At 41.1% G+C, this 23,155-nt stretch overlaps 1 protein-coding gene across 24 annotated transcripts in view; it reads right to left on the bottom strand.

Annotated features, from left to right (window-relative positions):
• Nucleotides 1-23,155, bottom strand: part of tcf7l2 (transcription factor 7 like 2) — a 99,977-nt gene that overhangs the window by 58,479 nt on the left and 18,343 nt on the right. For all 24 annotated transcript variants that reach the window (XR_010530779.2, XR_010530778.2, XM_065262865.2 and 21 more), the window contains exon 4: nt 2,181-2,282. Coding sequence is in view for 22 of the 24 variants with exons in the window: in XM_065262865.2 (XP_065118937.1) it covers nt 2,181-2,282 (102 nt within the window). In the remaining 2 variants the exon portion in view is untranslated. The remainder of the gene's footprint in view (nt 1-2,180; nt 2,283-23,155) is intronic.

Here is a 23,155-nt window from a genome sequence, read left to right as displayed (position 1 = left end):
TCTAGGCTTGTTTGCTGTGTCTCTTGTTGCTTCGCGTCTTTTCCCTCACTTCATTCAACCTCTTTGCCGCGCTGCCCTTTTACGATATCGCCTCAGCTCTCCTGCTGTCCACCTGTGCGTTTGTACCTCCCTATCCTTGGTGATTGCTGGGTCACTTGAACTTCGTTCCTTATCTCACACCCATCTGCGCTTTCTTATCAGTCTAAGACAGACAGGCGTCTTTAGAACCACGGGTCAAGGTGTGCAGGTGTCTTCTAATTTGACGGGGAAGAGAAACAACTGTTTACGGTAACAATTTATTGATAAGGCTTTCACGTACGTCCGACTTGAGGAAAAAAATTGAGCTCAGGGCATTCCACTGTTATAAATTTTTGACAATACCGACGTCTCCGAACGGATTCACCAACAGCATGATGCAAACCAAAGAAAAAAACAAATCAACACACGTCAGCAGAAGAAAGTGTGTAAATAGGTGTGATGAAGTATGTAGAAACAATGCCAAATACGCATTATGTGTAATCAGTCTGATCCTGATAAAGTCTGTGCGAATTAAATAAATAGACGTAATTGTTTAAAAACTACAAAATATTATATACAGCCACATTCATCCTCTTCTCTGGCTGTAAGTTTTTAGGGCTGTTTTATAAGGCCATAGAGGAAAATGTTGTGTGCTGATAAGCTTTTACAGCCCCATGAGTCAGAGGTATAAAACTCAAGTGCAGTATTTACCTGAGCCTGTTCTTAACAACCACCTACACATTTAATGGTTTAGAGAAGGAGGACAATAATTGTCTTTCTTTCTCTCATCTCTTAAAATAAGCACAAGATAGCTAACTAAACACCACGTTCACGTGCAAAAATACTATCTGAACTACGACAATTTAATGGGACTGTTTAGTAAGTTCTGGTACCAAACATAAACAAATGCCATTTATTCATAAAGGAAAAGTTCAGCCAACAATAAAATAAAATTTATTCTCGTTTACTTCGGAACACATTAGGGACATTTTGTGTCAATATTTAAGACTACAATCGTACAAAAAATGCATTGAAGTTGAACAAAATCCACAAATGTTTATATACGCTTCTCTTCTCTGGAAATATAAACATAAATGATCCACAAACGTACCACAGTTAAAACAGTAGGTGAAACTAGTATACGTAATTAGGCCAGTATCTCTACTAGTTTGTCTTTGCGAATACATTTTAGCCCTTATACTCTCAGATTCCTAAACTTGACCTTGAAGGCATTCTCTTGATTTGAGTAACTATAGAAACTCGATAAAAGCCCCAAACCCATGTGCCACAATGGACGGACCAAAATCAAATCAGCTATATTGTCCGAGGCAGGTAATCAATAACGCAATGCTTTAACAAGGAAACATTATTTCAGTCCAGCCACGCAAGTAACCTTGAATCTTTCTTCATTACGTTTTAAAATGATTGACAAATATAGAGGTAAATATGTGAAAATAACAGCACTATACTGTTATATCTGAAATCTGAACATTTATTGCCCGCTTAACATGCCTGTTAAATTCTCTCTGTTTCTGTATCTCAAACAATAAAGCATTGCGCTAGCACATGCTAATACAAATGTATATTTTAAATGCATTGTCATAAATGGTCCCAAGCTGTCACTAGGTCAGAACCCTTTTAAAAGTCTTAACATGTCCCATATGTATACATTACATACTGTTATATACCTTTGAAGTACTAATATAAAGTCTTTAGGTGCAAAAAGTGTGCACCTAAAGACTTTATATACAGTATAAGCTGCTATGGAATTAAATTTCTGCCAAATGAATAAATATAAAATGTAATGTAAATGATGCTTCTCCACCATTACAACATGGCCACTGTAAGATGTAAGAAGGAAAGTGACATCCAATAAGGAGTCAAAATGATTTCAGTTGTTCTCAACTAGTTTCAAGCTACCCTAAAATCTCATCTTCAAATTGCAATAAAGAAGCAATATTACATAACAAACAGCCAATAACATTAACATCTGAATATGTCATTCCAACACAATCTACTCTACAGTTTCCTACAGTTTTTAGTGGCTCGCACATTCAATCAACAGCAATGGCTTAGGAGAGAAGTGTTAGGATACAAACAATGCAGAATGCGCTGTAAAACAAAAAGCTTTGTAAATGCAATGACCCATGGGTGCTACTTACAACGATGTGTGCTGGAGAAGGCGACCTGGCATCTTTAAGTGCTTGTCTACTCTGAAGACTTCCTGCTTGAACATCTAGCAGTGGCCATTTCATCTGTAGGTACTGATGGCAGAAAGGAAAAATGGAGAAAAACAAAAGGAAAACATGTTAACAATGCAGAAAACAAAGGGAAACACAACATAAATATCTAAAAAATGACCAATGTGTGACATTGGAAGTGAAAGCAAACGAAAAGTAATCATGCCCAGAGTTGAATGATGCATGAGGTGAAAATTCTTGGAAATTAAAACAAGTGAGGATAAGATTAATTCATTTAATTTTATTTTATTTAAGTCTGTTTTAAGATGGATAAGCATTTTTAAACAGGAATCTCAAATGCACTTGTGAATATTTAAAGTCATGTATTTCTGTATTACCGTGCCCTAACGTTTTAGGAATTCAAGGTAGACTTTGGCATTTTTCCAGTAAACATAATAAGGGTGTGGCTTTGAGTCAGCATGGCGACTGTCCCGATGAATGATTGACCAGAGGTGTACACAAAGCAAAACACCATTTACAAACTCTGTCATAGAGACCTATACCTCTTAAAGCCAATATATGGAAATAATCACAGTGAAAATCTTTTTCAAACTCTTTATTTAATCTGTTAAATGACATAATTCATTACTTTTCAAGATGCTTCCATAAAATGGAGATGGATCCTTAAATGTATCTAATCACAGTTACAACCTTTATTCTCAGTCCAGGACGTCTCCATGACATCCCTCTTTCTTCTGCCTCTAATATCTCTATTCTCACAACCAGCCCAGTTGTTGGACAAAGTCCCAGAGGTCACATGTCTGTTATCACCCATGGATTGCAGGATCCTTCCCTTATGTCCACCCTTTGAGCCTGGCTGACCTCTGTCTCTTCCTTTACAGATCACATGCTGGGACCCATTACAAACCTGCTGTTACTGTCCCAACACTACTTTACCTAACGTCCTATGCCCATTAGCCCACAGCTAGTAAACTTGACCCCTGAACTTTTAACCTGCTTCCAGATATCAAACTAGCTGATTGTAAGCGTCTGACCTGGTCTTTACGTCTACTTAAATCATGTCTGTCTTATCGGGAGACGTGTGAGGATTGCACACTATACAACTGAAGTGTGGCCATCACATCGGCTGAATTATACAGGTCGAAGGTTAACTCGCCCGGATTGCTGTCATTATGGGAAACCTGAAGATTGAGTGTGAGCTTTGGAAACCGCTGCTCTGTTGACTGACGCTAAGTGAATTCAAATAGCATTCAAACCACCTATGCTGCTATGCAGGATGAATTCAGTAGATTTGCATGCAGGCTTGGCCGATATCATAACATTAAAGAAAGTAATTTAAGGTGAATAAGGACAATAGAAAGAAAGAGCAAGAATGAAAGACTGTGAAAGAAAGAATGAATGTAGGGTAGACACACAACTTCGGGCAATGTTGGATGCAGTCTCAGGTTCATAAAATGAAAAATGAATTTCGGATACACTTCAGATACAAAATAGTGAATGTTTTAAGACTTGATGCATGCTGAGATATACTTCAAGTCATTCGGCCTTGTTACATGAGGTCAGGACATTTACCATTAGGCACAGATTCAAGCCAAAAAATAAAGCCCAAATGTGCCACAAATCTTTTCTTTCTATACCCGTCAATGGCCAGAACCGACCAATCATGGTCCACATTTCAGTTCACAATCTTTGCCTCAATCCATCCAATCATCCTACACAACTTTACCTTCGTACAACCAATCACTGGAGTTTGTTCAACCTTGCTGGGCATCTTTTAAGATTTTACACTTGCACTTCTTTCCCAAGGACTTTCATGGGAATGTTGACACATCATGGCTGGACAGGACACAATGTGAGACTGAAGAATTTATTGGTGGCAGGTGTAATCACGTAGAAGCTATTCAACTTACTCAACAAATCCTAAGACGTGTTACTTCAAGTATTTTGTGTGTTTAAGGTTAGGAAATTGTGTGTAATCTTCCTAAATAACTAAGTCCTACTTGGACATGTGTGCACTTGTGGGAAACGGTTTATGCGTTGACAGTAGTGGGCTGAGGGCCAATTGACGTCCTGTGCTCCAGCGCAGTAGCGTTTTGTTCTGGGGGTGAAAGGTGAAACCTTGGCCGGTGTGGGTGCTGAGTGCACAAACTCTGACAGGCGTATCCACTTCAGACTGCTATTGCAAATGCTCCTCTGGCCTAATCCCTCCAGCAGGTTTTACAAGCATGCCAAGGAAAGCTGAGCTTAGACCAGTGCCAAAATCCCAGCAGCCTTTCCCTACAGCCCAACCCCCTTCGTCTTACCGACGGTCACGTCATTTGGATCTGAAAAGTCCATGACCTCTGACCTCCCCCTACTTGTGCTCCTCCTTCGAAAAACTCTTCAGCTAGGAGGCCCCCTCAATGTAACTCAAGTGCTATTCTGATGTGACAAATTGCTCCCGAGCTCCGGAGAACCCCCGGTACCCTCCCCCAACTCACAGACGTACCCGGAGCGCACACTGTGTCCAGGGGCCTCAACAGCAGGGGCTCCACTCTGCCCCCCAAACCCTTTAGCAACCCTCTGAGCCCTTCCTCGTCTTCTCCTGCCTTGCCTCAGCACAGCAACAATAGGAATGAATGACTCAATTGTCTCTGATGAAGTGAAAGACAAGGGAGTCCTCTAAATCCTCCCGGAGGGATGAACTCTTCCTCTGTCCTTCTACTGCCTTCCAGGAGAATCAGAGACAGAGAGAACAACGGAGCCAGAAAATAACATAGACCACAAGGTGCTTAATTATGTTTCCTGGTAAAATATTTAAACCTAAATGGGATCATAACTTTTCAACTTGACCTCCTGCAAAAAACACAGCATCATGCTTAATGGAAAGAACATCTTGCCCAAGAAAAACTAGACGTTCCCGTATCACATCATTACGCCTGCAGCCAAAGTCATGTGCGGCTGTCGCTGTGCTATGAAAGCACTCGTAAGTAAATCAGAGCAAACAAATCTGAATGCGATAACCAAATTAAAGCCAGGTAAATGACTTGTCAATGTTGCTTTTGGATTAAGAGCACAGGCTTATCCTATATCAGACAAATCAATCCCTTTTGCAAAAGTGGCCAGAAATGTGGATATATTTCCGTCATGGGATGAACCGATCCATCAGGAAGCATTCCAGCCTCGTAAACAATGCGCACTGGGAAAACTCAAGAGGAAAGGAGGGGATTTGGTGTATGAGAGTACAGCATCTGTGTGGTCAACATACAATGCTACAAATACACAACACATGCCTCTAAACACATGTTAACATAACAATCACCCTAACCATATACATACGGCATACTCCATGGGTTTGAGGTTGGGTTAAATGCTGTATAATTAAAAATAAAATAACTTTATTTAGGAATAAGACACTTTCTGCACATAATAACTCTATTGATTAATAATAATAATGATAATAAATAAAAGACAAATCAAAGACTTGGTCTGGCACAATCTTGTAAGCCCAATAACCCCCACCATTCTTTATTCTTTAAAATGTGTAAATTAAATGCAAATAAATAAAATTTCTTAGAAGCCAGAGAGTTTTTTTAAGTGCATGTTACCGAGTTCAGATGGGGTCCACACAGATAGTTTGCATTAGACTTGCAATAAACAACACTCCCATAGAACAAGCAACAAAAAAAGCCCTTTGTTTTGTTCACAGGTGCTGAGGCACAGGCATGCGTAGATACATGCAGACCCACACTTAATACACTCACTCTCTCAAGAGGAGACATTTTTTGGGGAAAGGACATAATAATGATCCAGACAGACTCTTTGAAATTCACTGATCCAAAGAGAGGGGATCTGCCCATCTGCGAGACCCATATCTCTAGAGAGGTAGAGAGAGAGAGAGAGAGAGAGAGAGAGAGAGAGAGAGAGAGTGAGTGAGAAAAAGCATGTGTTTGGGTTTGTGTGTGTGTGTGTGTGTGTCTTTGTATGTTTGCTAGATACATTCAAATAGCCTTCATTTCGGATGGATGGAAGCATGCTGGAGGTGGGGGCAAGGGGTGGAGGGGCATGGAGGAGGAGTAGCTCAACAGTAGATGAAACTGAAAGTTAGTCTACACGAAGGCTCTTCACACTTGCTCAGTTCTTCTAATACACATTTTATGAGTAAATAAAGGAAAAAAGAGAAAAGAACACCCCACCAGCTCAGATAGCCTGAGGCGTTCTGCAACCAGGAAAATAAAGCTGGAATGTGGGCAGGCCTGGGGTTTGTGTGCCCCGGGGCGGGAGAGGGTCCGCAGGGCCTGTATTTACTCCAAAGCTGGAACCGCTGGGGGGTTCTCAGCACTCTGACAGCACAGAGCCAAAGACCCTCAGCCTGATCTCCTCCATCCACTCACCTCTCACCCTGTCCTGTTTTTGGCTCCCTTCTCCTCTTATAAACTCCCCCTGATGCTTTTCTCTAAGGTTGCTTCTAAAAATTATCCTCCAAACCGTCTGCAAAGTGGGATACTGAATTTCTGCTGTAAAAATGAACACTTTCTATTCTATCCTATTTAAACGTGAATACTTTACCATGCAAGCTAGCTTTTATGCATTGTCTCATTTAGAATGTGTCAGTGCAATTTATTAAAAAAGTTGCACCCGACTCAAACTAATCCTATGTTGTGTCTTAAATGCAGTACTGGGCATGTGTGGTTGTGATCAAGCTCTGTTTGAGTAGCAGGTGTTGGCTCGTGTATTACCCAAACAGCAGCTGATTCACCGAAAACATTCAGACCATGTCAGGCTTAAACTTTAATCTTCTAGTAGACCTCAGAAGGAAAGCTATGACGGACGTCTGCCAAGCCTGACTAGTTCTTTATGGCTTAAAACAAACAAACTATGTTTGATGGTGACGTTGCAGAGAATAGCAAAGCTTCTCTATCCAAGCCCATGGAAAAATAAAGGTGTATGCCATTGAAGAACTTTTTTGGTTCTCCAAATATCTTTCATACCTTTCAAAGTCTAAAGAACCTTTATCCACTACAAATAACCTTTTATGAAACAGAAAGGTTCCTTAGATGTTAAAGGTTCTTTATGGAATCTGTAGCACCTTTAGCTTTAAAGGGTATAGGGCTATATCGATATCTTGAATTACACATATATTAATCTATAAATTAAGGGTTCATCTTTGCACTTTGGTTGAATGGGCTACAAACAGTTAAAAAAGCTTTGTATTCTTAAAAAGATATGAGCTTAGGAATGCCTAAAATCTTTGCTATGCCCTACATCTACTCTTTATCCCTTCATTTCCCTCTCTCTCTCTTGATTATGGGCCCCATAAGAGTACTCTATAAATAGGCCCGCAGGCTTTAGTCTTCGTGGCTGGTATCTCCTCCAGCAAGGCCTATAATGAGACATATTGGTGTTCCTGACGCTCACTTGGTAGAGCATTGCATTAACAACGAAAAGGTCATGGGTTCCATCCCAGGGAACACATCCTAATAAAAATGTATAGCTTGAATGCACTTTTAAGTCGCTTTGGATAAAAGCATAAATGTAAATGTACATGAAAGCAATTAAGGCCTAACAACACACCCACCTAATCTGTACACTTACACAGCCTGTAGTGTTTCTACACTATGAGAGGTCTCATTCCTACCTTGTGGAATCTAAATCTCTGACCTACTTACCAGCTGCATGATCTTCAACCCGGGTGCAGGGCTTAGCACTAGGTGTGCCTGTTCATAGGCCCTGCAAAGTTAACAGTGGGTTGGCATGGAGTTTGGACTTTGGAGCTCATGCTGAAACACACACACAGTCTTCCAGCCACAGCTTCCTTTACTGTACGGTTGGGGGTCATCCCTGGTTACCATGAGGGGGTAATTACCATGGTAGTGCACACCATCAAGTTCAAAATAAACGCTGCGTTCACCTCCTGAAGCAACAACAACCTTCAAAAGGGTTTCAACACACACACACACAAAAATAAACCTTGAAGCTCTACAAACTCCATGTTCATAAGATATGGCTCTAAAGTGTATACAACACCATTAACTACCTTAAAATTTAGAACAGTTACAGGACAAGATGCATCTAAGGGTGCCCTTCACATTTGACCCAACAACACAAACCCTAACTTTAATACCCATGGCATGAGAAAGATCAAAAGCGTCCAATGTCAGTCCTGATCTATAGTGGTGAATTCAAACATTCAAATGCAGATTAAAAAGTGTCCATGCTAACCTCAATTTTTCATTTGTTAGCAATGAACTGTTTGACATATAATATTCAATTAAGTTTATTTATCCATTTAACTAACAACTGACTAATGTTACTGGCATTTAAGGTGCTTAGACAGCATCAACAAATGCTACTGACTTGGCCATGAGCTCATGAGTACCTTCGGGGACAAAGCCATTCGTTCCTCTCAAATAAATAAATAAAGGCCTGGTTAATAACGCTCATTAAAATGGAGTAGGCAAAGATGACAATAAGACCCAGGGAAGGTCACACGGTGGGCGCTGTGGGCAAAGCACTGTGGGTGACGAAGCGAGCCCTCTTTTCTCAATGTCTGCACCCCACGAAGAGCACCCTTCACCTCCAAATAAACTGTAGTAATGACCCAGCTCTCTATAAACCCCTTACACACACACATAACCCCTCCTCCACCTCTCTGTTAATTACCACATACATCCTTCCACAAACGCCAGCAACCGGCGCTATCACACACAGCAATTACTGATAAATCTTTAATGCATTCTTTAACAAACTCTCAGTGGCTTTGGCAAACTCCAGACCTTTGTTTCTGAACCCTAAACGCTGTGCATTTAAACAAGATTAAGCAGAAATAAACTTAAAAATCGGCTGTGCTCTATTTAACGTACCCAGGCCAGGGATACAAACTCGGTTCTGGAGGGCTGGTGTCCTACAGAGTTTAGCTGACACTTCCCTCAACACACCTGCAAAAAAGTTTCTAGTTTGCCTACTAAGACCTGGGCCGTTTCTCAATGTTAAGGATACTTCCTTGGCAGAACTAGTCCTTCCAAGTCACTTCCTTAACTTAAGCATTCGGAGAACACGTTAAATGGAACAGGCTAGCAAGTGCACATCATTGCGTCTATGAAAGGTGTGCTTTCGGTGCTGCGCGCATAGGATTGTGGGTGATTTCAGCGCACCTAGAGCGCGAAGGATACACATATGCATCCTTTTCTGTATATGATATATTTCTCGAACTAAGGACTCAGTCCTTGGCTGAAATTCGACATCGGAACAGTCCTTCGACGGACGTCGATGAGGTAGCATCTTCGAAATTCTGGCTTCCGAGGATCCTTCCTTGACATTGAGAAACGACTCTTGATTATCAGGTGTGTTTGATTAGGGTTGGAACAAAACTCTGCAGAGACACTGGCCCTCCAGGAGCAGGTTTGGACACCCTTGGTTTAGGCAAATTCATGAATCCCTTCAATGCAATCTCATGACAATTTATACGACTAATTCGCGAAGTTGGGGTAAGGGGCAGGGTTAGGGCTAGGGTTTCATTAATGCATTTTATAATAGTTCTTCACAACATGCTAAGAGGCCTGTATAGAGGATAACAAATACTAACATGTGCAGATGCACTAGCAGGGTGTGCATGAAAATAATCCTAATGTGCAAAATACTGTAAATATTATAAATAAGGGACTTCACAAACATAAATGTTTGAATTAATTTGATACGCCATGTGTTTCAAATAGTGTGCTGAAAACCTACCCAGAACAAATGATATCATCTGATAACCGACTCTGACAGTCCTGTCTCAGTATCTGATGCAGCCAGACAGGTTTCCTCTCTCCAATCTATTCGTTTATTTGACGCAACTCGGTGCAACGTAACATTGATGATGTTTTGGCTACCTTTCACGTGCATTGCTGTACATGTGTCATTGCAGTTTTGGGGTGGGTTTTGTTCTTCCAAGATATTTTCTATAAAGGTTAACATGCACAGAAAAAACAGCATCGGCTACAAACTGTGTGTTTTTGTCAGCTGAGGGAAGCGGTACGGGAAAAAAATCCCTCAGCCAAGCCATCAAGTTGAACATTGAACTTCACAGTAGTAGCTGCCTTTCTATGCCTCTTCTTTTGATGTTACCTCCAAAGCAAGGGATCAAAGGCTTGGAGTGTGGCGTGGGGAAGTCCCAGGCTCTTAGCCTGGCAGCCCGTGATATATGCAAAAGTCTATGCCAAAAAGAGAGGAGAGGGTGGGAATGTAAGCTACAGACAGCAAGCTTGTATGGAATGTGACTAAATAGTGTGCTTCCTTTAATGAACACTGAGGTGATGCAATCGCTCCTTTCTGGGTATTTTACAGTGAAGTGTTGAAAACAGTGAGGGCGTGTCAACAGAACGGCTAAATCTTACAATAGCAAGGATGTAAAGTGTTTATGATACCTCGCAGACAGTCCAACTCCATGACCTCCATCGCACCTGCCCTTCCATATTGTGACTACATGTATGCCAGTTATATGGCATGTATTTTATATGGTTGCAAAAAAAAAGAAATGCCCCCTAAAAAACACCAGAGGGTTAATTAAGGCCCATACTAAACAATTTCTGACACTTTTACATAAGTCTCAGCAAGAATTTAAAATCAACAAACCTATGCTTGATCATTTCAAACAAATACACACCAATCTGCACAAGCATACGTGTAGGTCCACATGTACACACAGATACACACAAATACACACACATACACACCCTTTCCCCAGGGCTATAGGATTAAGAGGTCTGTCTGGCTGACAGTGAGCCTTTCCTTTCCACGTAAACTGTCAATTCCCTATCTCGCGCTCTGCCCCTCGGCCCTGCTCTGCCAGCCAGGGAGGACACACCTGAACTTGACATCGATCTGCCTGAGCTTTCCCAACACCACACACAAACAATCTCTACTGTTCTCACAAACACACCTGAATGTATGGAATTGAAAGAGATAGAAACCCTGTAAAGTAGGGCAAAGAAGCAGTGATTCATGTCTGATTCACAAATGAATCACTTTAATCATTTGGTTAAACCGACTTGCAAAGTATGTGTAAATTACTTGAATATACAGTGAACATTGTACACAATCCATCAGGGTTTGGAAGAAAAAAAATATTTAAAAGTATTGCTGTATTGTTATGATATTGATATCGGTTTATTGGAGAAAAAAAATAGCTACAAACAAATCAATCAGATGAGACATTATGGGGAATAGACTGACGACAAATTTGTTTTGGACTTTGAGATCTCGGCTGGCTCACTCACCACGTCACACATCATTTTTACTGCTCTGCATTCCAGACCTTTTGACTCATTTCCCATCATATGTGTTTCGAAACAATATACGTGATCCTTACATAAAACACACACAGTTACGGGTGGCAGCGTTTATCTGGGTGTGCGTGGCCCCTGGTCAGGAAGGCCATGACAGTGTGTCTGCTCCAGTACCAGATTCTTTAAGAGTCATGGCCTTGAGAGGGCGGAGAAAAAAACATGTGGATAATAGGCCTGTTGTTAACTGAATGAAGGAGAGATAGAACAAATGAAAGAAAGTGGGAATGATAGGGGAGGAATATTAAAGACAAGCAGATCCTATTTCAGGTCAGTCAGGGGCTGCCACTGTACTTGAGGTCGCCCTTCTGCATTATTATTCATGTACGTATACATCAGTCGGGCCCTTGTATCACATCTCTCTACTTAAGTTTTTTCTTTTACAAATTTAAAATGTTATACAAATTATTTTTGTTAATAAATTTCAATTCCAAATTCGATTCATTACTGGCACTTGGGTACTCACGACCAGGTCATGCAAGCATTTGGATGTGAAGACACGTACATCTATATTTGCGCTGAAATACACAAGCTTCCTCCAACAGGGCCTGGGCGGCTAAAGCCGGGGTTCGAATTGAGCTGCTGTCATGGATGGCTAATGAGGGCAAAAATCCATTCTGAATAACAACAAAATACCACTGACAATGCCAATCGCAGGTTCGCCTCACTCCCAAGACGAGACAGAAAAAGAAAGCTGAGAAAGACGGGAAGAGAATAAGAACAAGGGAGAGAAAGCAAGAGAGAGAAAACTCGCAGTGATGACACGCAAGTGCAAAGAGCGATTAAGGATTTACTTTCAAAAGGGCCTCCATTGATCTTTTTTGATAGACCTGCAATAAATCAAACCAGACTGACTCACATGAGAATGAAGCCTAATCCTTTAGTCAGATCCAGAAGAACTCAAACCAAACCAGCTGTTAATTTAGGCTTTACAAGATAAAGCAGGCCAAAGCCAACCTGATGTACCCTAGGGCAAGGGCTTACATCATCTCTGTAAAGCAATCAACTTATTGCCAGTTTGGAGAGGTAATAAGGGTGCATGCTGGGAGAAGAGATGGAGAGAGAATGTAAGAAAAGGTCTAAAAGGCAAAAATACAGAGGCTGTGTGAGAATAACAGAGTAAGAATGAAGGGAGGCAAATGAGAGGTCCAGCAAACAGATCAAGGGTTGTTACACGCTAAAATATGTAGCTCTACTATAGATATGACAAAATATGAGAGGGAGGCACTGTAGGCTCTATTTTTTGCTCGGGCACCCTGTAATTTGTCTGTAAGTTTGGATCTATGCCCATGGTCAGTGCCACCTCGGTCATGCCCGGTCAACCACACTGAGCCAGCGCCATAGCCAGCCATGCTAATTAAACCAGTTATTTTAGTTCGTGTGAGTATTTTTCTTCACCAAAGAAGCGCCATCCAGTCTTGTTGGTTACTTTCCTAATGTCTTTTTTGGGCTCACATCCTGTTTGTGTATAAGTATAGATTTTAGAGGCAGAGACATGGAGATATACGAAGATATAGAAAGGGAACGGGGTGGGGGTTAGTTGTTGTTTTTGAGACACCAACGTATTACGGCAGAGACAGGGATGCATCACTCAAACACACCCAGACATGCATTCACTCATTAGGTACCATGTTCTTGCCTTTAATGTTCTGTTTACTATGCACAACAAGATCAAGTCTGAAATCCAATTCCAGGCCGGACCAGGGCCTTTCAATGTAGTACTGAGAGCGCCTTGAAAAAAGCCAGGCTTGTAGTATCTGGAAAGCATCCAAGGGAAACTCAAGGGTCCATACAAAACCCCAGGTGAAATCAGAGTAAACGCAGGAGCCCGCATCTTCACCTCCCTCCGACACACTGCCTGCACACAGGGATCACTCAGACTTTGGGTGTCTGCTTTGCCCAACTAAATTGAAGTTAAAGAGCCAAGCTGGATGGGAGGGGGGTTTGACACACATGTGCACATCCATGTAAAGAGCTTGGCACTTTTGCAGCGCTCTGTTGCACAAAGTATCCACGCGGCCACCCCTCCTCTTAAGCGGGAGTAACACTCAGCCGTGTGTCTTCCACCACCCTCCTCCCCGTTCCACTGCGGGGTCACACTTTTAATTACACAGAAACAGTAATCCCATCAGACAGATGGCAAACAGGCCGTCTCCCAATGACTTTATGCCCAATTGAATCATTACTGATGTTATTTGCTAAATTATAGCAAAACACGACAACACCGGCGAGCAGGATTTGCACGAGAAGCTGGCGAAGGCAGATGCGCCCACCCGTCGAGCATCTGTGACGGAGATCAAGAAGGCGTGAAGACGAAGACTGCAAAGCCGGGTCTGTTTTAAATGAATAATATTTTAATAAGTGCAAGCAAACGCAGACCCTTATTATCCGGCACAGAATACAAAAACAAGGAGTCTGCCGGACAAGCCATTTCCAACCAACTTGGTTTGGTAAACCACATAACAAGCGCAATTGAAAAGTGAGCGTGTTCTTTTCTTAAAACAGCGAGAGTGTTTGGTTTATGGGCTTTACTCGGCATCGTTGTTTGCCTTTGGGGGAACATCCCAAGAATCCACTCTTTCTTAAAAAACCAAACAAGAAGCTCCGGTCCGCAACCTTACTGCCAGAGCTCATTCATTCTCTCTCTCCATTTCATTTTGTTTCTCTCTCCCTTTTCTTTTGCTTTGCCCGTAGCTTCTGTCAACAATTAGCGGTCACCTCTTCCAGAGTTTCAGACCGCAGCACCCCGAGCGTTAAACTATGCAACTCCCAATCAGACCCTGAACATACAAATTATAACATTGCTTAGGAAAGAGATGTACCTCAATGCCAATACACAAACAATTCCCATAAACTGCTTTTTAAAGGACACAAAACTTACAAATCTAACCAGCCTTATGGCACTCCCCATAATAATGTCAATAAAAATATTTGGAGTCTGTGTTCTTTGGCTTGCAGCAGGGCCTGATTGGTCACCTGTCGTGTTACTTGGTGTTAATGTATCTCTGATTGGTGCGTGTTCTGGCTGGGCCCCAGGGTGTCATGTTGCATGCTGGGTAGCTAGACTTTATGCCGCAGATGGGAGCAGCTCCTTAACCCAACGTTGGAACAGTAAATCTGCATTTAACCAATGGGGGACACACCACACCATAACGCAGCACGTACGTTTTCCATTTCATAAAACACGACAAGGCGAAAGCAGAATTAAGTCTTTGTGCTCCCAGACTTCGGGTTTTAATTATCGTTTCTTGGGTACCATAAGGCATAGGGCATGGGGTCACAGCTTAAGACAACAACACAGCAACCAAATCCAATTATTTTAAGCCCAGCTCAAATTAGTCTATATAGACTAGCTGTTTAAAATACTTGTCCCCTACTTGGCCCTGATAAGACTGGCAGCTTCCCAACAAACTGGAGCAGTTGTGTCTAGAGGCATGTCCATTGCAGCGATCCAAAGAGCATACAAAACTTCCAAGCTGTTTTTTCCTTTATCCTTTCCTGACTATTGGTCAATAGAGCAATGCCTCCAGTTGTTCTTGCGTGAAGACGTGTGAGATACTCACATGGAAAGCAAAAGACCCTGGGGCCTCATAAAAGAAAGCTGTTCTGCAAACAGGACTCCCAAGATATAATTTACAAAATGTTCCAACCAACAAGGATTCCTAAGACATTCAGAGCAAGATTTCTCACAACATCTAGAAATAACCAGCGTATACATTAAACAGGAAATGAAGTGGCTTTGAAAATAACTGTAGGGTGTCACATGTGCCAAAGCATTTCTTTGGCGTTCTTCGTTCTGTAACAAAATGAGAGTCAATGTAAAATTTGCACACACTTAAGCAGTATCAGTAAGATCTGACCACAGAAAGAAACATGAGTGTCCCGCTCAAGTGTGCGGTCAAACTCCCGGACCCTGGTCCCAAAGGCGAGTGTGTTGAGAGTACAAGTGCGTTAGGCTAAGGGCCACACAGCAGCTGTGAGAACGACACAAGGCCAGCTGCTTCCTCCAAGGCTCCGATTTCCTGACCTCACAGCCCGAGAGGCACACAGTCAGGTGACCAGATCTTAAACCCGCCTCACCTCACACACATGGTCCTTAACGACCGAAAGCACAGGCTCTTGGGTAAAAAGGCATACAGCATACCTTTCTGCTTTCAACCCTGCACAACGCTCAGTGTTTTTGATGTGGAGGCTTTCGCTTAATGTGGTGGGCGCTGTAAACCGATGCCTTTTTCCTCATAGTGTTCTGTGACCACAGTGTTTGCATACCACAAATCTTGCATAACTTTCTAGTGGTTTCTCACCAATTAAACTTTATATTAACTCTGTCTGAAACAGGGAATATTCATCCCATCTAAATCAATAGAGAGACCATCACCAATATTCTGTTTAATGTTAGAATAATAGCAAAGTTATCAAGACAAGAAAAAACTAAATACACCTACACCGGGTGCCTAAAAAATTATATTTATATTTATAAGACTTAAACATCCTTTTTGAAACAGTATTAATGGAGTTCCCATATATTCTGAGGTCTTATTGACTGCTTTTCGTTTTCTAAATATTAATAATTATTAATATTAATTAATTAATTAAATTAATTAATTAAATCATAATTTTTATTATGGCTCAATTGGTAGTGCACTACATTAGCATCACAAGGGTCACTGATGTACAGTAAATGTATACCTTGTAATGCACTGTATAAAGATATCTGGAAAAGCATTAATATAATATAAAAAATTATAATATATTTGTATTTTTACTGCAAAAAATGAATATGTTGGCACAATCACATTTCTATTCATTTAAGCATATGCCTTCAGATCAAAAGGTTTTTAAGATCATGAGAAACGTTTTAGTCAAGTGATGCTAAATTTTTGATTGACATCCCTCAAGAGAGAAACAAACAGATTCCAGTGTTTACCCAACAGAAAAAGAAAGAGCATTCTCCAAACAAAGTGACTTTCTCTTTACAATCCTCAAGTGAAAGTCAACAGTGCTTTTTAAAGGGTTGGTCAATACTGTTATGCCCTTCAGAATCATAATTAGATGGGTGGTAATGGGCACGCGGAGGTGATGCTGGTCTCCGGCGAGCCGGCCCGTTAAAGCGGCTAAGCCTTGCGTGCCTTGAGTAAATAACAGCCTCCGTCCAGTAATTGTAATTTAATTGTAAACCGAGGCGAGTTCATGAAGAATGTCAGAGAAAAACTGGGTCAGTACGGGCCCTACTTCAGCTCGACTAGCTTACGTTCTGACCCTGAACCAGAGAAACCCACACAGGTGACGTCTGCAACAATGATGTATTTAGTTGGTGCGCTTATCCGGACTGAAGGAGGTGTGTTAGGCCACGTTCTTCGAGCGGGTCTACGGAGCGTAGCCTTCTTCCCGGCTCATTTGAACAGCAATCCTGCCCTTCTGCTCCCAGTGCATCTTTTTGTCATTTGAGAGCTCATGCCCCATTTGTATTATCCACTGAAATGACAGGAGGAAGAGGAGGGGGGTTATGGGAAAGAGGAGGGGTTCGAGCAACACACCCACAACCCCAGTCTCCGAACCAAACACACACACACATACATACACACATCCACGTGCAATCTCCTTGACTAATGTGCCACAACACTCGTACATCACACACAAATTGGCCAAATGAATTAACCACGGCCCCTGGTTAGCGTTTCGAGCTTTAAATGGATTTTCCCTCTCCTGCTCTGGCCAATAATTGCATTTATCCATCTTGTTGAAGCACGGTTTACACACTTGCTAACATCATGCCAATCCAGGCTACATTTTCTGCTCCAATGGCAGGAGAGGAGGAGATTTGTCATTGGATCATAACAGGTAATTCAAACAACAATTAGCTCAATGACTCCGCCGTATGTCAATGTCTGACTCCCCGCAGGCTGGGTCTGATGGAACAAGAGGATCTTCTATCTCTCCCCAGAGCTCTGTCTTTTTCCTTACTCTGTTTATCTCTCCATCAACCTGCTTACGGAGATGAATCGGGCTCAGCTGCTTAACTTTTTACCCATGCCGGTAGCCTTTAGCAAGCAACATCCCAAGTAAATGGGGCCTGCAACTATGAAGACTGACTCTGCGATTTCTAAGCACTCGCACACAAAGACACCGACACAGCACTTGTGTTGAAGGTTCCTACAGGGGTCATCTCTGCTCTCATGAGTGTTTGAACAGTAGTGCATTAGAGACTCCAGGGCTCGTAGGACAATTGGGCTATGTAAACACTGTGGGACTTCTTTCCCTGCGGACCTTGGGCTAAGGCGGCCCACTATTTAAACAGATCTGAATTCCACCACATGCTTACCGCTGAACATCTGCTGTCTTTGTTATAAACCAATCTGAATCGTGAGATGCCACACAGTTTGGAAACGTCATTACCGGCACGATTAATGCAATTAACGAACCAAGAGACGACTTTCATATTACATATATATTACATCATTTACACAGTTGGCAGGTGCTTCTATCCAAAAAGACTTCAATGGAAACAATTGATATTGTTATTTCTGTTATTCATTGTGAGTCGAACCAAAGACCTTTGCTGGGCTAATGCAATGCTCTACCAACACATTTGCAACAAACGCTTGATAATTTTTCCTTGGTGACCAGAAATCTATCAATTCGATGCCACCTGCCAAAGCAAGCCATTTATCTTTATTGATATTTCAAAAATGCAAGGCACGACGGCCCATAAAGATACAGGGGCCGTAAAGCTGCCGATAACAAAAAACTACCCGTTCTAAAGGGCACCCAGATGAACATCACGTCGCCACAGCCACTTGACTATTCCATACCAGCAATCCTTAAACTGATTGCTGGCCAACGAAAACAGCTCCGGGTCAGGATTAAACCCTGTTTCCTTATAAATCACTCCTACTCATCGCTAAATCTTTCGGTTCACCAGATAGCCAGCAGCGAGAGAACACAATTCACTAGGACTGGCGAGCAGTCATCATCTCTATTTAACTCGGACGGCTGCTGAATTACACATCTTCTATTTCAGTGTTTAGATCTTAACACTGTGTAAGAGTATTCGTTGCAATCGGACACCACATCTGCCACCTCTGGCTAGCGCTGATCAGACCCACAGAGCCCCGGAGGCTTTGGGCCAAAGATACACCTCCATTCAATTACACCCCTCTCTCACAAAGCAATTGACAATTCGCTCAGCGAGGGAAGTCAATTCTCTCCGTTTCCGAATCGACCGTACTGAGTGTTCACACTGTCCTTTAATAAGATGTAGCTGGGGACAGTTGATCCAGACTAATCCTTAACGCTGGAAACATCCAAACAAAAACGGCAACATAATCTATTTCAAAAATTGAATGTCTCATATATTCACGGGTTGTATTCACCTAAAAGCTCTCAGATGCGTTTCATTTAAAATATTAACTTTGTGTATATATAGAAAGCTAAGAAAGTTTTACATTTGTTTGTTTTAATTAAGATCATATTCAAATCTCTGACTTAAAGGAAAACACTACCGTTTTTCAATATTTTACTATGTTCTTACCTCATCTTAGATGAATTAATACATACGTATCTTTTTTCAATGCGTGCACTTTTAATCTTTGTACAGCGGTTCTTGAATGTGTTAGCATTTAGCCTAGCCCCATTCACTCCTATGGCTTCAAACAAAAGTTTTATTTTGTGCCACCATACTTACTCGTGTAACTACTCTTTAAATAGGGATCATTTAGAATGGCTTCTAAATTCATTTCCGTTTGGAGCCATAGGAATGAATAGGGCTAGGCTAAATGCTAACACATTTACAATGCGCTGTACAAAGATTAAAAGTGCACGCATTAAAAAAAAACATTAGGTAAGTTGAGGTAAGAACATAGTAAAATATTAAAAAACAGTGTTTTTTTCCTTTAATATCTGATTACGGACCCTACTGAGATCTCTTCTGTAACTCGGATGAGACATAAGTAAGGGTAACTATGGTGGAAACCAAAAAATTTCTAAGAAACATGAGCATCAATGAACAATAGAACTCCATTTAATTGCTGTTCAGCACAAATCACTCGAATATCGAGATCTCATTTGTGATTTGTTTCCTGTGGATGTAATTTGATGCACGTCCTTAAATGCCTCAACGAGACAAACTGGCATACAACCATGTGACAAGCACAATGCTACTCAGCTAAAATGTTATCTATATTGTTTGACAGCCGTTCAGTTTAATATGGCCAATGAAATTACAAACACAACCCAGTAAACACAAAACTGCAAAATGCCATGTCACAGCCATTATTTAGGGCAGAGGAGGGTTATCTAAGAGACAAAAAAGGCTTATACCAAAACGACCTACAATACACGACAGACAAGGGTGTAAAGTTCATAAACCACCTATATCTTAAAACATAAGCTAACTGGTATCGCCCAGTTGTACCTCTAATCCTAATATAAAGTAAACCCGTGATTAGTGGATTTATTTCTCTCTGCCCTGGTGGAAGTAAAATCTTTTGTCCGGTTTTAAACACAGCACCTTGGATAGAAACAAAGCATGGAGTAAACTCATTAGTGAGCATACACATACACACTACAGGCTGTGCTCAACGCTTTATCCCTTAGCAATTAAAAGTTTAATTAGAAGATTAAAAATACATGGGCTGAGTTTTATCACCCATTACGTTCTCAATTATGTGCTTTACACATACAAAACACTCCCGACGTATCTACAGGAATTAATGCAGATTATGGAAGTAAACAGGATTTCACCTACAAAGGAATATCATACAATCTGAATATGTAATCGGAGGTAGAAGGCCGACACCGAATTAGCTCAAATTCTTATCAAAGTTAAACATTTCACAGAATGGAATAACAAATAACCAAAACAGTGACTTGACATGAAATATTTTTAGAAGCAGTTATAACATTATGACAAGTGCCTGACTTTTTTCTAAAAATAGATGCTGATTTGTTTTAATGTTGCATCTGGGTGAATAAGTTACTAAAATAAGACACAATGAAGATTGTCAGGTTTTCTATTCAGAGCAGAATATTCTAGCAAATGTGTTTTGTGTACTACTTCAAGTCCACCTGACACACTGGCGCTATGTTTTTAAGTCTGGTAATGATGTACACTAAAAATAATCAAGACCGCGAGCCTGTGAGACATCCACACACACACACACACACACACACACGCTCTTGCAATGGAAACTCAAGCACTCCTATCATTAAGCATACAAAAGTTGATGGCAGATCTAGAGAGCGTATGTGTGTGTGCACTTTGGCCCAACCCGAGCACGTTCCAATCCAAACAAAAGCCCAGTGCAACCAAATTCCACCAGCGTCACCCAAGCCTCTGCGCTGGAGAATTTCCAGCCGACATTTTGATGACGAGGCGCGAATCAAGAAGCGATGATTACCAACTTACCAACGTTTTGCGACGTATTAAGAGTAAAAAAGAAATAGGAAAACCACACACATGGCCTGTCAATCACGAACGACTATAAACTTGTCACCTCCTCTTTGTCTTTTTGAAAGCCCCGCTGTGTTTTTTTCTTTTACTCTTTCTTTTCCTTAGTAGATAAATGTGAGGCCTGGGGGCTCTATTGTTTGGACATCTAACCAGGAACTGTCGCCAGTCTCATTGCCCCCATATTAGGAGCAATTATGCGCTCTATTCAGGCCGTCTTTGTGCGTCTCCCCCACTGCTACGCGGCGGACAAATCATGCCCGCTTTTCCCGCTTTTCCTAATCCCCTGCTCCGATACAGCATGCTGTACCAGGCAACTCCTTCAAAAATAAAATTCCTTCAGAGAGGCTGATATGCCAAAAATATGTCATCGCTGTTCATTTTGTTAAAGAATGGCATCATAATTAATTGCTTATGATATATACATATGCACATAAATGTAATAAATAATAAATAAATAAATAAATACATATATACCATTATATGTATACATATATTTTGGTATATATATTTATATTTTTTTTTATTAGCTTAATAATTTCACATTTGTTTATTTAAAAAAATATATGTGTTTATTACATTAATATCAAGCCGATTTCTCACTCAGTATGTTTATAAGAATGGAAAAATTATTTAAAAATGAATGTGACTGTCAGAACAAGTACTTATGGATCTCTCCAGGCACTCGTTCAAATCAATCAATTTTACAGAATACACTTAATAGTCTACGACACCTAAAAACCTTCACACACTTCATCAGCGTCATATCTGAATTATTTTGCACATAACTCTCATACAGCTGCACTGGCCTGTATACGATGCATGTGCAAATAGAGAAAGAGTAATTTCATTTCCATGTTTCAGGAAACCTTCAGCATGCAGGCCAAAGCCAGGACTATATTTAACAGATGACAAAAGTTGCATTCCAGATGTACAGTGCGATCTTTGTGTTGATCTTTGTGCATGGAAATAAATGGTGAAGAGGAGAGAGAGGTGAGGGGTGGGGTCAACAACACACAGCTGCTAAGCCAATGCAGCACCCAGAGACAGACAATTTACAATTTACACTATTTATCCATCTTTTCTATTTATCAGCTAGATGACAGCCCTGGCTACAAACGTATTGAATATATATTAAGATAAAACCAGAATTATAAATAATGACTGTGGCAAATTATTTATAACAATACACATGCAACTGAAGCACAAATCGTGTTTGCATAACGTAAGGTTTAAACACCAGTGGGACACGTCTTAAGCAAGAGACAGAAAGTGCCAGGTTGGTCTCATGCGTGTTCACATTGAGCAGCCTGCCAAAATCATCAACGCCAGACAATTGAGTACAAAAAACAACATCTCTGTAAATATTTACAGGCCAAATCTTTTCCATTCATTTACCAAGCACTAACAAAACCTTACTGTACGGTTTCTTTCACAACCCCCCCCCCTTCCCACCCCCACATCTGCGATTCATTGACTTTACAATTTACCACATGTCGAGATGGGAGAGGTCGGGACTCTATCTGAATCACGACACAAATATGCGAGTGATTTATTGTTTTAAAAACCATGGGCCGATTTGGTGCAACTCCGCTCTTCCTGAGCATTACTTCTATTGGCAGACCATGAACAATTACAGTTTGGACTAATTAAGCCCAGAAAATGTGCTGCGCGCCACTAATGTCTCACAGGCCCCGCTTTCAGTTTAATGGTGCCAAACTTTGCTCCCCAACTTAACTCTCACAAATCCAAAACAGATTGCACTTTTTTATGGGTGTTTATCAAGCCCCTGCAAAACAGAGTCTTGTATGGGTATGGGATGGAAGGAGAAGAAAAGACAGATAGGGGAACAAAAAAAGTCTTCCCTCCACTATTCTTTATAAACAAAAGTGATTTGCAAAACAAAAGGATGGCAACCTTTAAATAAACTGGGAGTGTATTTTGTGGTGAGCGACACACTAGCCGAGCGCGTAGCTTTGTGAGCCCCCCGTGGATAGCAATTAGGGGCCATTAACATGTAAAGCCAATTTGATAAGGTATGAATCTATCCCCGTAAATCCGTATTAAACTATCTTTTGCACCTCACACGACAGGCTATTCAACAGGGAAGCGGCACACGCATAATCCATACGATAAACCTTTGTTATCGACGTCCTACTGCTAAAAAGATTCAATCATGGTTT

The sequence above is a fragment of the Paramisgurnus dabryanus genome, chromosome 1, assembly GCF_030506205.2.
Source record: "Paramisgurnus dabryanus chromosome 1, PD_genome_1.1, whole genome shotgun sequence".
Taxonomy (NCBI): Eukaryota; Metazoa; Chordata; class Actinopteri; order Cypriniformes; family Cobitidae; genus Paramisgurnus; species Paramisgurnus dabryanus.
The sequence above is the reverse complement of the archived record's forward strand: the minus strand, read 5'-3'. Positions and strand labels throughout refer to the sequence as shown.